Source organism: Zonotrichia leucophrys, chromosome 1A (genome assembly GCF_028769735.1).
Source record: "Zonotrichia leucophrys gambelii isolate GWCS_2022_RI chromosome 1A, RI_Zleu_2.0, whole genome shotgun sequence".
NCBI classification, from domain to species: Eukaryota; Metazoa; Chordata; class Aves; order Passeriformes; family Passerellidae; genus Zonotrichia; species Zonotrichia leucophrys.
In genome coordinates, this window is record NC_088170.1 from 51,928,086 (window position 1) to 51,943,604 (window position 15,519).

Sequence of the window (15,519 nt, forward strand, 5' to 3'; positions counted from 1 at the left end):
TCACATGCAGATAGTGAAAGTGGGAGGTATTATCATGTTTTCTCACCCAAGCTGATTCAAAAGAACTGGAATTTATATGTACATGCCCTATAAGCCAAATCTAGTCGATTAACCCAGGCTTTCTGAGGAAGGGCAGGAAAATTGTTTGTTATTTAACCCTGTAGAGTTGGTGAAAGACCTACTCCACCCTCTTTCAAACCACCTGCTACTCATCATCTTATTCCTTGGTGTCCAAAACTTACTGTTCCTGAGAAACTATTTTTTTTTCAGGCCAGAAAAAAACTATGAAAGTGTGAAAAAAAATTTTGAAAGTATCAAGGGGACTTAAATATACTTTTCAAAGCACCTGTATTTGTACAGCACATTTTATTATGAAGGAAAAATGGCAAGGTTATGTCTTTTACTTCAGAATTGAGGGGGTTTTGTGTTTTTAAAATTCATCAAAATTAAAACCTCTAGGTTTATCTGTGCTGGAACATGGAAAAAGCGGAACCATAATTTTCCTAAGCTGAATCAAAAATTGCATTTCCTCAAATCTGGCTGTAGTTCAGCATCTGGCTGCTTTTTGCCCCTAAGTCATCAAGGAGCTATCCTTTTCCAAAAAAGGTTGAAGAGATATTTATTTCTTGCCTCTGTTCTTAAACTGCTGCCAGAATCGCCACCTTGGCAGAAACACAAGAAGAAAAATCACCCACTTGAGTCCAGGTAAGCCACCCACGGGTGTTCTGATCACGCTGCAGACTCCTAACCCGAACCCAGCAGCTATAAATACCAAACCTGGTAAGCACACACTCACCAATCTCTCTGGAGATCTGCGTGAACGCCTCCACGCCGCTCTCACCATAGTTGCCTTCGGAAGCCAGCGTGGAGACGTAGTTCCACCCCAGGGCTGTCACGATGTCGACCATGGCCTGGGCTTGGTACGAGTCTGGCGGCACCACCCGGGAGAAGAAGTCGTACCTGGTGTTATCGCTCAGCTCGGGAGCTGTGGATGCATAGCTGATTTGAGGTATCTGCAAACAGAATGACAAGTCATGCAAGCCAATCTAATAACATTTTACACTACATCCTTGTACCTTTGAAAGGCTTGTAATAGATTATACACAGGCATTGTGCAGAACCAAATGTCTTGCTTTAATTAAATCAGCTGATCAGAAAGCGTCTCAGATTTTGTGTAATGTCAGTCAAGCTTTATTGCGTAACACTCTCACCAAGAAATAATGCATTCAGCTGTACTCCAGATGTCATGACTCTTGACATATAAACACAAATTTTTTTATTCTGGCCCTAATAGAAACAAGTGAAGTAAAAAAATAAGGGGGGAGGAAAAAGGAAGAACTCGTAGCATTACTACAGAAAATGAAAAGGTCAGTTATGATGACTGCAATTCTTGAAATTTGACAAGTAAAATGTGGATGATTTCCATTTCTTTGTTTTATGTACAAGAAAATTTGTGTTCTCATTTTAGAACTGTTTTTCAAGCTTCCTCTGCCACAGATTTTCCTTTTCCAGTATTAATAGCTCATTGTGACTTAAGAATATGAAGGCAATTAAACAGCAAAAGCTATCTGATCTGATAAAAAAACACATCTAAAAATTGTATATGATATATATACTTGTATACATGCACAGAAATATATATACATATATATTCAGATACATATGATATCCATATACAGAAGGAAAAAGCTTACAAGGATGGTAAATTTTGTAGAAAACATCTCAACGTACTTAGTAGAAAGAAACCTAAATAACTGGAAAACATTTTAAAATACATTACTATTCTCTTAGGGAAAAAAAAAAAAAAAAAAAAAGAGTGGTTTTCTCTCAATTCTTGTCTTATACAGATGGTTCAGTAGTGTCCAGAAAAGACATTGTAAGCAATACTCACTCATTTTGAAGAATAATTTTGTTGCAAGAAAATTTAATTAACATTTATGCTCACTTAAAAAGAGGATTATTTTCTTATTATAAATGGTAAAACTGATTAAACAGTCATTAGCTTGAAATAAAAGATACTCCAAATATTGCATAGCATTGTGATCTATATTAATAAGAGGTGTTTAAGTCATGTCACAAAACATAAAACAGTCCTCAAGAAAGCAATCTGAATGGAGTTCCTAAGTTGATTTTGTTGAGAGCCAAACTGAGCAGCGCCAGGCAAGTGGTGTTCTGGTAAATGCTCTCTGTCACACTGGATGTCAGAGTAGAAGGTTGCAGTGCAGCTGTATGTCCTGTTCAGTGCTTCCTCATCAGTACAAACTAAAAATCTTATCTGGGGCAAATGTAAGGAATTCAGAGTCTGGTCATTAACCAAACCTGCATAGACAGTGCAGATATATTTGCACAGCCTGAATAAACAGTTAATTGCCTAAGGCTTGGCACAATCATTTCTCAGTCAGAAACTAACAAAATAAACTCTTATGTATCTTGGCTGTATCCTTCTTTAACAAAGTTTCTACACATGGAATTTCTGGAAACTCAGAACAAAATCTGAAATGTTGTTATAATAACAACTGAAGAGTACAGAAAAGAAAAAGAGAGAGAGGATCACAGAAAAAGTTAGAGCTTGTATTTCATGAAAATCAATATTACTAAACAGAAAAACTATACCAAGCAAAACTAAAGGATAAATTGTTCTTACAAAATTTGCCTTGAATTAATTCCCTTTCTTTCAGAAAGTGTTTGAAACATTTTTATCTCTTCACAACAAACATTTTTGGCCTATAATAAGACAGTTATGCATATTTCCAGCACATATCATTACCTTTCCAACCTTGTTCTATTACTCTCTAAAATAATGTAAAACAAGATGTAAAAACAATAAAGACAATCTTTGTGATTTTACTCATTTTGCTCCTTGGTGTTACATTTCTCAAATATTATGCCATTGTTCCTTTGCTGAAGGTTAGTTCATCAATAATGTCAACACAACCAACGCCACTAAGAAATATTTAGACTGATACTCTGGCAGTGAAAATCCTGAAGCCTAGACTTACATTCCTTTACTCTCTCAGTTCATTTTTCTTCAGGCATGAGATGAAGAACAAACCCTAGATGTGTGTTTGTAGGAGAATTGTTGGTTCAACTGCAGCAATGAGATGTTTCAGACCAATAGAGATATTTTATGTACTACAAATATCACTTTTTTGGAGCCCTGGAAAATGCAGAGGAGAGTTGTTCCTTTCCTACTTTTCAGCTCTTTGCAGTTCAACTTCTTCCCTAGAGTTATTTCTGATAACAATGAAAATGAAAAGCAAATACAGCACAAACACAATACTCTGAAATCACTGGGCACACTGGTAAGCTTAACTCACCACTGTTTTATAACATCTGCCAGCTTTTCACTAGCAGCAAAGAACAATATGCCACATGAAAGTAGGGAGAAAGACACTCTCTAAATAGCAAACCAACCTTAAGTTTGGAGAAAAAAAGCAGTTCTTGCAATTAAATATATAATTATTTTCCTCATTTCTTTTTGTATATGTCCCTCATGGTTATAAACAACACCCCTGTCAAGAATTTTCTCCCCAGAGTTGCATAACTCCCACCCAGAAATGCTTCATGGACTTCTTTTTCTGGAAGCAGTTTATGCAAAAGTAAACAGTAAATTCCTTTCTTGCCTGCTTTTGAATGTGCAATTTTATATAGGGGAGCTCTGAAAAATAGCTCTAAAATTTGAGAATTTGGTTTATGTTCCAGTTACATAGGAAGTAAAAAGACTTAGCAAGACTTAGCAAAGACGTTTTTTGGCATGAGGTCAAATTCTTTGGATTTAGTGGTTCAATAATCCATGAATGAAAAATATATACATTAAAATATAACAACTCTAGTTATGGACTGTAGGTTTAATAAAGCATTTTACATTTCCCCAAGTACATTTTACAAGATGGAGCATAGTGCTGCCTAAGCAAGGGAACTGTTATGCTCTATCAATTCAGTAATGTGTGTTTTTTAAACTCCCTAAATACAGACTGAATTCCTAGTTTAAGTTCCACTGGTCTCTTGAGACATAAATTTGCATTTTGAAAGAAACCTTTAAAGAATGAGAAATCTAGAATAAGAAATAAAACTTTATCTAATTTTTCAAAATTAAATACAATACCTGCAACATCTGCACTGTATTTAATTGGCATATATTAGTAATAATGGTATATTACCTTCTCTTTTGGGGAAAAAAATTGATTATATAACCTCATTTGAATTGGTTCTTGCACAACATCTGTCACATTCACTGACAGTTGCTGAAAGCATTCATGTTTGACTGTTCATTGATATAATTTTTGTATTCTTTCCTGCCCTATGGTTTGGCCACTGTCTCACATTAACCTATAAGCTGCTGATAAGCTCAACTTCTAGTGGGTAACAGACTTGAAATCTTTGAAATAATCTTATAAGTTAATTCATAGAAGCCCTATTTTTATTATTTTTACACCTTAAGCTATCAACCTTAATGCTGAAAACAAAAAAGCTACTAGTGTGATGTTTTAAAACAATATCCAGTTTTAGTTTCATACTGGTCTTAACCCCAATACCTACTGAAACTACTTATGATCTCTCTGTTCTTCAATCCAAGTCAGTGGTGGCTTCATTTCAACCTATTTTTCAGTCACTAGCATCAAAAAACTATTCAGCATGCTTAAAAATAAAACAATTTGGAGAAAAACAAACAAAACTAAACCCAAACACACACACCCCAAAAAAAAATTATTGATAACTAAGCAGAACACCTAATCCTTGAAGATTAATTCAAGCCAAAATCAGCAGTCCAGAAGAGTCTGTTCTTCAGCGACCTATCTGTACATCTATATCTCCTAGCTGATTTCTCTAAACGTTTCCCTGTCCCAGAGGATTAGAGAAGATGAAGCAGGTACTTTCAAGTGACCATCCACACGCATGACTGTGGCAGCAGTTAAGGAAGAATGACATCAGCACAAGACCAGCACCGAGAATTACTACAAATCAGACTTGTGCTCCCTCATGGAGGAAGTGTGGACAGCTTCAGGGGTGCCAAAGGCAGCTAATGGAAATGTACATTTATTTCAGCCAAGCAGTAAACTACTTTCAGCTCCTCACACACTGAAAACAAAAACCACCCACTACACTCCTGAATCCAGGACTATTCAAAGAGGAACATCCCTATGGATGGAGGTGTAGGGGTTCCAGTGTTGGGGTCCAAACCCCAGAACACAGAAAAGCTGCACTGAAGATGACAGAGGAAACAACAAGACCTAGTTGTGCCCTTCCAGAAGACTGTCTTCACCAAAGCAGGCAGATTTAACATGCTTTCTCTTGAATTACATGCTCTCCAAGTTTAAGGCAAAAGTTCACTACAACCCTTTTACTGAGCTTTCAAATCCATTTGCATGCTACATTTGACAACGTAAAGCATCAGCTGGCCATTTCGTATGCCATCTTCCTTTACGCAGTCTTCCAGCTGAAAGCATGATTTGGGAACAAAATAGCAGACAGTGAAATGAGCAAAGCTCATAATGAAAAAGACTTGAGAAAGGAATCACTATCAATTTTAAAAATTAGACATTATCAGTTTCACTCAGAGCAGTAGCTATGTTGTACAGTCACCAAGAGTAATGAGCTTAAATCACTCACATCTTCAGTTTCACTACCCACTCAGTCCTATCATTACTAACTTTAACAGATCAACTAGCATTTTATTTTTCTTTTCCATTCTCTCATCACTGAGCGCTTTTTTTAGGAATATTAGCAATAGCACATTAAAAATAGTAGTAATTACAACTGAAAAAAGTGAAGCTAATAAACTCTAAGTTAATGACTACTCAGTATCAGCTGGCATTTTACCACCAACTAATACAGCTAGGAAAGGAGTTAAAGTACTCAGAATAAAATTTGACTGTGGAAACATGTTTTCAACTTGATGATTTTTTGAATTTTAAATGTCTATCATTAATCATTAATGGCCCTGTCTCTTCAAGATTTTTATTCCCTCTTCTGTACAGCAAGAAAGAGTTCTTTTTGAGTCCAAAAATTCACAGCAGTGAAATGAATCCTCAGGGCCTAGATATTGAACAGTTGCAGGAGGAGAGCCAAGGTCACCAAGCTTAGGCTATTAGCGACATTTTTAAATTGCCATCAGCCAGAGCACCATCTTAGTTTGCTTTTGCTGCTGAAAAACATCAGCCTGCAACACAGTAATGCCAAAGTCATTCAGGAAGGACATTCAAGATTCAAAAGAGTTTGATAAAGCTTAATAACATCCTACTGTGTACCAAACAATGCTGAAAATGTATTTTATTATTATTAACTATAGGAGAAGGCGAAATGCACCCTGGAACATTTCTCTAATATAAAGGGAGCCTGAGAGATTAATTCAACTGTTCTACACACTCTGTAGAACAATAGTGCAAACAGCTCCACATCTTCCATGTATCTCACTCACTTTGGCTAGACGTCATTATCAAGACACCTCAAGTTCAACTTCCTCCTATGATGGATTCATCCTTCCCTGTTGCCTTCTAATTGCCAAAGTTCCCATAACACCTCAGTGATTTCTCATGGGCATCTCCTCACAGCACTGACTCCTTCTTCACAGCACAACCAACAAATTCCATCTCTCTCCTCACCCAGCTAACACACTCTTTTGTAGCATTCGTCTTCTTACTGGACACAGCTGTGGCCTATTAAGGGCAGGCCTGTTCCTAATCTCTGGTGATTGGAACAGCTGCAACTCCTCAGGGGTGAGACTGCCCTCTGCACTATTCTCTTACATTCTATCCCCCCCACACATCCCTCTGTGACAAACACTGGAGAGCTCACCCATGCCACCACTAGATACCTCATTTCATTCATTTCAGAATAAACCAATATTAAGTTACCCTGTGAGACCCAACACAAGACTCAGTAATGCCTTTGGAGATGTGAGATGGCCCCTTCAATGCCCACAGCAGGCTGACACCTTGACAACTCCACCAGCTACAAATCAGCTGTGCTAGAGCTGATGTTATGGAAAAGTTTCAACACATGAAGTTTTTTTGATCAGCCTCGTTCCATGGATTTTACTGTGAGGAGGAGTGATCTACAACAATATACTTTCCCAGTAGACAAATTCATGTATTCATTTATATTTATAAACTTGGGCAATTCTAATCTATATTTATTTAGATGACTACATTTTCCTTGGATGTTAAGGACCCTCAATGACAATATTTATCATGTGTCAAGCGATGCATGTTGTTCAGGAATTACCACTGATTTATACCTCACCCCAAAAAAAATTATGTGGATACTAACTTGAGCAAAGGCAAGAAAACGCAATTATGTTTTTCACCCAGATGAATAGGATTTTAAATGCATTTCTTTCAAAAAGGTTTAGTAGAATTTGAAAAGCTTTGGAAACAGAAAGAAGAAAATTATAATCAGAAAGCTGTCATTAGCTGATTTCACTTGGTAGGCAGGACTTTTTTAAACCCATTTGAATTATTCCAAGTCATTCTATTTGCAGTAAACATCATAGCAGCTCCTGTCAAGGGTGCTTGCAATTCATACACCTAATGATGAGGAGGCAATGGATACACGACTTCAAATGTTTTGGAAGCTACACATATATTTGTACAGGCTTGTGTGCAAAGATATGGGGTTTTGTGATAAAATGCAATATTGCTATTTTTTGCCCCAACTACAGAAAGAAAAGGGATCTATCATACCTAAATGCTTCTGAGCTGAAACAGGTAGATTATTGGGCTTTTTTCTTTCTATTTGTCTTTCACAGAGTTTACTTCTGCCACCAGTTACCTTCTGAAGACATATTCCTGAACAGAATATAATTTCAATGATCAGCACTGATATTTTCATGAAAGCACATAAATGAGGATCAACGCAGCTCCATTTGTTGCCAACAAAATTATTTCTGCAAACATCATAACCTGGTCTGGTATGTGAAAAATTGCAGACACAGATGCAATCTCTAGCCCAGTGGAAATATGGGTGTAAAATCAAACATCCAAATCCTCTTTCATTACTGATTTTCTCTTTTTTTCCTCTCCACTACAAACAGAGTAATTACCTATCATACTTATTTCTGAGGATATTGCTGGTGGTCAAATGGCTAGCAACTACAGCAGTCTGAATAAACTGAATTACCCTAGTAATTTTTTTTTGGTTAATACATGTAATTGTACAGTGTCAGATAATGGGCTGAAAAACTATTAAAGCTCCATTGCATCACCACCTGCCAGAAAGTATCTTTCACAAAGTCTAACAAGACATGCTCCAGCAAGAGTATTTCAGTTTATAACCTGCCTTTCTGCCCTGGTAGAACAGGATGTGACAAAAGAAGAATGTATATAATAAAAAGTACCTAATAAAAAGTGTTTGAATTCAATTAGGTTCATTCCAGTGGGTTGAAGTAGGTCAGGGACTCATTATAAGTCATTACTTTTAATTATACACAAGGGATACTATAGAAAATAATGATGATATTATATCCCAATCTCAAATCCCACAACAGATGCAACATCTAAAAAATATATTCATCACTACAGGAAGTATGGGGTGCACTTTAGGGCAAAACATTAAAAGAATATTTATGCATTAGGAACATTTTTACAGCTGAAGTACATCTTGTCATACTGCACAACACTGTGTAACTCCAGAAGGATGAGAATCCATCTAAGGGGACAGCTTGAATTGTCATCAATATTCTATGCAAGGGAGACTATTGATAAATGTTAACAATGAAATTTTCTCAGTGTGGGAGTTCAATATCAGTATTTCCACATCATGCTAAATCCTGGGGTTTTCCTCTCTGAAAACCAACTGAGCCAAGCAGTTGCACATTCAATTATCCACCATCTTTAGGCAGACTCTTTCTAAATATTTTAAGCCCAGCTGAGGTCCAGGCACTGAATGATAAACTGAAGAAGCAGCAGATCAAATGAGAAATATTCATACTGAGATCAAATCACGAGGAGGGGGAAATGGAGGGGATCTTGAGCTTGGGAATTGCTGGTAGCTCTTCCTTTACAGAACCCTCTGTTCTCCAATCATCAGATCAAACAGAAAGCCAAGGATGGTCAGATAGCTTTAGGGACTTCTTAAACTATTAAAATTCCCTTTCTACTTGTCAGGGAAACCCACACTTAATTATGTGTATCAATACATTAGACTTGTGTCAGACTCTGCTGAGCACAGTGTGAACTCTGATATTTCAGGTTTTCTAGCTCTACTTTCCTCATTAGAGCTTGTCATGTCAGTGTCTGGAACTCTAATCTCTTTTGATGAGTTTGAGAAAAATATACAGAAAATGTGCATTCCTTTTCATCTGAACTAGGAAAGCCAACTTTTTATTATCATTCAGCAATAACAAATTTAGCTAGTAGGTCAGAGTATCCCTCAGCCAAAATGAGGTTTCCTTTACATTTATTTGATAATTTGTACCATAGAGAGCACAGCAAGCAATTTCAGAGGCTTGCCCATGGGGACATGCACTCGTTCATGGAAATTTTTCTGATTACAGAGACCATCACTATGGAAGGAAGTACGAGACACAGGAAGGAAGGGAAAAGCATAGGAACAGACTGCCCAGGGAGGTGGTGGAGTCCCCATTCCTGGGGAGTTCAAGACAGAAAAACATGGCACTTAGTGCTGTACTCTGGTTGACAGGGTGGTGATCAAAGGTTGGACTGAATGATGGAGGTCTTTTCCAACCTTAATGAAGGTTGGGAAGGGAGAGTGAAGGGGAGAGTGCTCTTGCCAGGATGCAAGATGGGAAGCTCTGCCAAATGAACAGCTCTGATCTTTGCATTCACTTTTACTGCTGCAAAGCCACCCCAGCTTACACCACTGCCTGAGCAGCAGAGCTCCCTTTTGCCACCCATGCTGCCACCTTAACATCATGAGATACAAGCAATCAAAATATATCATGAGGAGAAAAAGTAAATTTTGTATTCCTGACAGCTCTCTCCACTGTAGTGGACAACATGAAGCGATGTAAACAGGGCTCAGCTGGCCAGACAGATAGGTGCAGTGCTCTAGTGGGTGCCTTCAGATGTTCCACAGTACACTGCCGGCACTTCAGCTATGGCTCAGAAAACCCAGCCTTCCAGTAACCTCTCTGTTCCAGGCTAAAGGCTTGGATACCACCTATCAGAATGCATTAAGAAAATCCCCACTGAGAAAATCCATAGCTATGGATTCCTTTCGCAGCACACACAATTCATATAGGATTATAAAGCACCATCTTAAATCCATATACTACAGACTTAGAAGAAGGGAAATTAAAAGTATTCCTGTTTTGTTTGCTTCAGATGAACTTTCTTTCATTCTTAGAACAATCAGACTTGGCTGATAAACAACTTTACCTTGAGTTTTTGACCTTAAAAGTTATAAAACATTGGCCAGTGCCATATGATTTCCAAGAAGTTCGATTTTTCGTGTATTAACACAGTGAAATGCTAAGTCCAGTTGCTACCAGTAGAAAAGTTGAAGAGCAAAAACATTTATGAAGGAAAATGAGGTGGAGGGGGAGGGCAACAAAGCAAAAATACTGATTACTTTAATTATGTGATAAAAATTATTCAGATAGAAGGAATAACCAAGTGTTCTCTTTCCTTGTGCCTAACAGTGTCAGCCTTAACTCTTCCAAAATACAACCTGACTGTCAAGGGGTAATATTACTTGTCCCCTTTGAAAATCCCAGGCTTGCAACACAGAAAAGCAAATGTAACTAAATTATCCACCATCTGGGGATTGTTCAAAATAATAACTATCCAATCTTAGACTAGGAAAAAGAAGCCTTGTAATTCAGGCTCAGAAGTACATTGTACAAAGTACAAAAACATGCCTTGTCCTCTGCCCCCATCAAAAAGCTATATTGAAACCTGCATGTCCAAGCACAAACAGGGACTTAGTGCCCACAGTCTCCACTGAGGTATCCTGCAGACAGACTTTGGGGTCTTGATGATGAACATGGGCATCTGTAGACTGCTCCACAGCCAAAGAAGCCTAGCACCAAAGAAGCCTAACAGTGCTAAGATTAGCAAAACGATCAAATTCGACAAATACCTGTATTTCATAAATTTTGCCATTCTGATAGAATAGGTACAGCCTTACAAACAATACTCAACACACAAGAAGAGATCACGACACAAGGAGGCTGTTCCCATGGTCAGAGCTATGAGATACCTTTGAAGTTTGAACTTATCCACCACGTTTTGACCCTGTCAGCAGCCATAAGTTTCCAAAAAGTAATGATTGCCATAAAAGTCAGGAACTCACAAGAAATTATTATATTTTTATATAAAGTACTTTATGTATGTATAATATACATATGCACACACATATTTGATATGATGGACCATTTTTCTTTCCTTTCTTTTAGAGTAATTAGTGGTTTATACTCCCTCACTGAGGAGGCTACCCAAATTTTATTTCTAAGCTGATATTGTTACTGACTCAAATTGAACAAGATGAGCTTTAAGAAAAGCACAGCCTAAGGGGAATAAGATCACTTGAAGAAACAGAAACCTTGCAGAAGTTTCTTACCTGTACAGCAGTATATTCTCTATTTAAAGGAGATAATTGGAATACGGAGGAAATATTTTTAATAGTGTTATTTTTATTGAATTCATGTCTATATGTAGTCAAGTCACATATTCCTAACACTTTCTCCTTTTTCCTTATATCTCATTCTTACTTTTTTTCCCCAGACATTTCAAGAGCCACTAGATCCCTCCTGCTCCCTTCAGGAACTCTCTTTTCTCTACACGAACACCTTCTTCCCAGATACCCCTTTTCCTTTACACCTATTCTCCCTACCTCTTCTCACTTCTCTCTTCTTCAACCAAAACTTGATTGAAGTCAGAAGGAAAAACAGACAGTAGTTGTTTCCTAAAGAGGGATTTAGGATACTTGGTTTGAGCTCTGCTTCTCTCCTTTGGTAGCTCATATTCAGAGACACTCAGTAGAAAAGGCAAAGTCTTCTGTAAAATACAGCTGGACAGGGTCACTCCTCACTCTCATCTACTGAGTAAGGCTTCCTTCCCCACAATAGATATTTTTGTGGACATAGTCTCAATGCAGTCAGAGAGCAAAGTCAGCAAAAGCAGCATTTCATGTAGGAAAAAAGCCTATATTGGATGAGCATTTCACAATTTCTGCAAATTCTCCTTTTCCCTATTTTTATTCATTGCAATTTAACTACAAATCAGTTTACTGTTATCACCACCATACAGCCTTGAGTGTGTTAGCCTTAGCCTTCCTGGCCAGTGCAATGGAGATTTCCTCCCTAGCTATGACTCTCCAATATCTCTAAGTCCAAAAACAGAGTGATATATAAGTCCTTTTGAAGGTTCTTAAAAGTCCCCCTCAGTTAGCTTGATCCTGTAAGTCTGGCCACACCATCAACATCCTACTTCAGCAGCTCAGCAGGATGATGAAAGAAGAGGGCCTGAGGAGCTTTCAGTAAGTTCAAAAGCTCCCCCACTCAATTTTTTCCCATTTCAGCAATGCCAGTAACAGCTCACATTTCTGACAGCCTGTCAGTAGTCAGAGCAAAGCTTGCTGATGACCACTTTCAGTGCCCTGAGAAGCAGCTCTCCTGCCTGCCCTCACACCTGCAGGGATCTGCTCACCTTTGCCATTCAGCACGGCCAGGGAGAGCTGAAGTGCTTGAAATACCCATGTCAGCCCACAATGTGTTTTACAGAATTTCTGTATTTCTTTAGCAAATGAGAAATCAATTGGTTCTGTTCTGCCCAAATATTGGTAACCTTAATACTCATCAACTGCTGAAGATTTTTTGCTATGGCTGATGCAAAACATTGCTATTTAAATCCAGCTTTTTTTGTTCCAAAGACAATCCCATGCTTTCCTGACAGTGCTTCAGTCTGCACCTACGGTATGCAGTGCATCAGTGCAATTTTTGGAAACCTCTCCTGTACTGTGCACAAATGATTTGTATTAGGGACTAGAGTGCCACTGTACTACTGCTGAATACTACAGCAGCCTTTGATGAGTGAACATCTTTTATTTTGAAATGGTCCTCCCTCAGTCTGTTGCTGCATATGTTAAAAGACCCCATCAAAAGCAAAATTACACTAAACTAGATTTAAAAGTGTCAAGTGCATTGAATAAACATTGGAGACATCAAAAGCCTGAGTGGATGCTCCTGACAACAAGTGGTGTGGGAATGCCAGCCTGTGCTGAGCTTGATAAAATTCCATTCTGTCTACTGACTGAAACTGCTTCACAAATATATTTCTGCATATCAGTGTCACCTATCCAGTTCCAGGCACTAGAAGAATTGGTTTAAAATTGCCAACTGAAAGATATCAACACTTTTTTTTTCCCATGGAGTATCAATGTCATCTACATCTCTTTCAAAGAAGAAAAAAAATAAAAGAAAAAAACAACCAAACAACCCACACAACTTTGAAGCATTTGTTTTTGATGTGTTTAGTCTGTCTTCTCTTTCACGGTTTGCAGTCTTACTTTTTAATCACAAAGGCTACAAAGGACTGAGGTTTATTGAAACAGAATTTGGGAGTTCTGTCAACATGTGAGTTGCCTACATAGCAGAAGTTCATTACCTTGGAATGGGATTCATATAATATTTACTGAGCTAGCCAACTGAAATACCAAGCAAGATCATATTTCTTTTGTAGCCCAAAGTCATCTTCAACCCACCAGAGGGGTTCAGATATCTTTTCTAAAAAGAAGTCTGAAGATAAGGATAATGTTGACAACCTATTTAGATTTTCTTAGGAAATGTTAGTTGCCACTAAGCCCACATTTATACACTTGCATCTTCTCTTGAGATGCATTTCTTCTGTGTAGGGCTAATGGGAGATCAAGTTCCTTTCCTCTAGGTCAGAAACCAATACAGACAGAGTTTTAGCAAAAGCCAAAGTGTGAAACATGGCTCTTACATCACCTTTAGCATGCATCCAGCCAGAACCAGATCTCCCAAAGGATTGCTCTGAGGCACTGGCCAGACTGAGATAGGAAAGATGCTCTCACCCTCCCATGGTAGCAAGGTTCTGCATGGATTGGTTACACAAAGCTGGAAGACAAGTGCAGACTTGCAGAGCTCCAGCCTGGTGCCAGGATCTGGCTTGACTTCTTGAGGTATGTTTGACATTGAATAAAATATTTGCCAGGTAAGTAGAAAATAAAGTGTCAAGGTGACAGCCTACATGGGGAAATACAGCCACAGAATAAGAGAAACTCACTGGCCAAGATCAGACAACAGAAGTTTCACAGATCCAAAAACATCTTTACAGATCCCAGACTGAGATGCCCAAGTGTCCCTTTAGGCAAGAGAGTTCTGTGAGGTCTTACTTTTTCTATCTGGGCTTGATAGTCCAAATATAACTCTTCAGATCTATGAAAATTAAGGGATACAGTTGTATTATGCAGTTTCAAAATTAATCTGCAAATCTTCTGTGTCAGATTTCTAAAGAATGGCAATTTCACCCCCTATTAGAATAAGAGAATCTCTGTCTGGCAGAATTCCCTATATAAGGGGAGTAAATTATCTTCTATATGTTTGAACATTAATCAATTTCTTATCTCTGAGCATTTTTCCTTTTCCTTTTTTTACATTTTATAGTAGATATCCTTTCCACTTACTTGAGACAGCTGAGCCAATAATTAATAAAATTTCACTTGAGAGAGAAAGATTTTAGCTTTATATACAGAGGAGTCACAACAATCAGGCTTTAACAACCACTGAATAGTTTCAAATGAACATGCACAGAGGAGAGCTTTGTGCAGAATATACAAGAGAAAAGCAGAAATGTTTCCAGTGCCTGTGCTGGAAGCCAATAGCTCCAGATGCCTTCCACCACCCTGGTGTCAGAGCAAAGGGCACCTTCAGATCTGAGCCTCTGCACAGCCTGGTGGACACGAGCCTCAGGGCTGGAGTCTCCAGAGCCTGCTCTGTTCTGCAGCCAACTGCAGAGCAAAACCTGATTCTCAGACAGGCAGCCGGCTGCAGAAAGCCAGGCCGGGGTGCCCCGTGCTCTGCTCTGCTGGCCAGCAGCTGGAGAGCCACGGCTGGCAGCAGCACAGGGTCAGCGTCCCAGCAGAGCCAGGCTGGGGCAGGGCGCACCCCCAGTGCCGGGCCAGGCAGGGGCAGGGTGAAACCCCCAATGCCGGGCCAGGCAGGGGCAGGGTGAAACCCCCAATGCCGGGCCAGGCTGGGGCAGGGCACACCCGCAGGGCCAGGCCAGGCAGGGGCAGGGCACACCTGCAGGGCCAGGCCAGGCAGGGGCAGGGCGCACCCGCAGGGCCAGGCCAGGCAGGGGCAGGGCGCACCCCCAGTGCCAGGCCAGGCAGGGGCAGGGCGCACCCGCAGGGCCAGGCCAGGCTGGGGCAGGGCGCACCCGCAGGGCCAGGCCAGGCTGGGGCAGGGCGCACCCCCAGTGCCAGGCCAGGCAGGGGCAGGGCACACCCGCAGGGCCAGGCTGGGGCAGGGCACACCCGCAGGGCCAGGCTGGAGCTGCAAGGCTCCCCCATTAGAGCACAGGCAAAGGCTTTGCC

General features: G+C 39.5%; 1 protein-coding gene across 5 annotated transcripts in view; it reads right to left on the reverse strand.

Moving 5' to 3' along the window:
- GRM8 (glutamate metabotropic receptor 8) overlaps positions 1 to 15,519 on the reverse strand; it is a 314,502-nt gene that overhangs the window by 248,839 nt on the left and 50,144 nt on the right. For all 5 annotated transcript variants that reach the window (XM_064702748.1, XM_064702745.1, XM_064702749.1 and 2 more), the window contains one exon: positions 797 to 1,013. In XM_064702748.1, the coding sequence (XP_064558818.1) occupies positions 797 to 1,013 (217 nt within the window). The remainder of the gene's footprint in view (positions 1 to 796; positions 1,014 to 15,519) is intronic.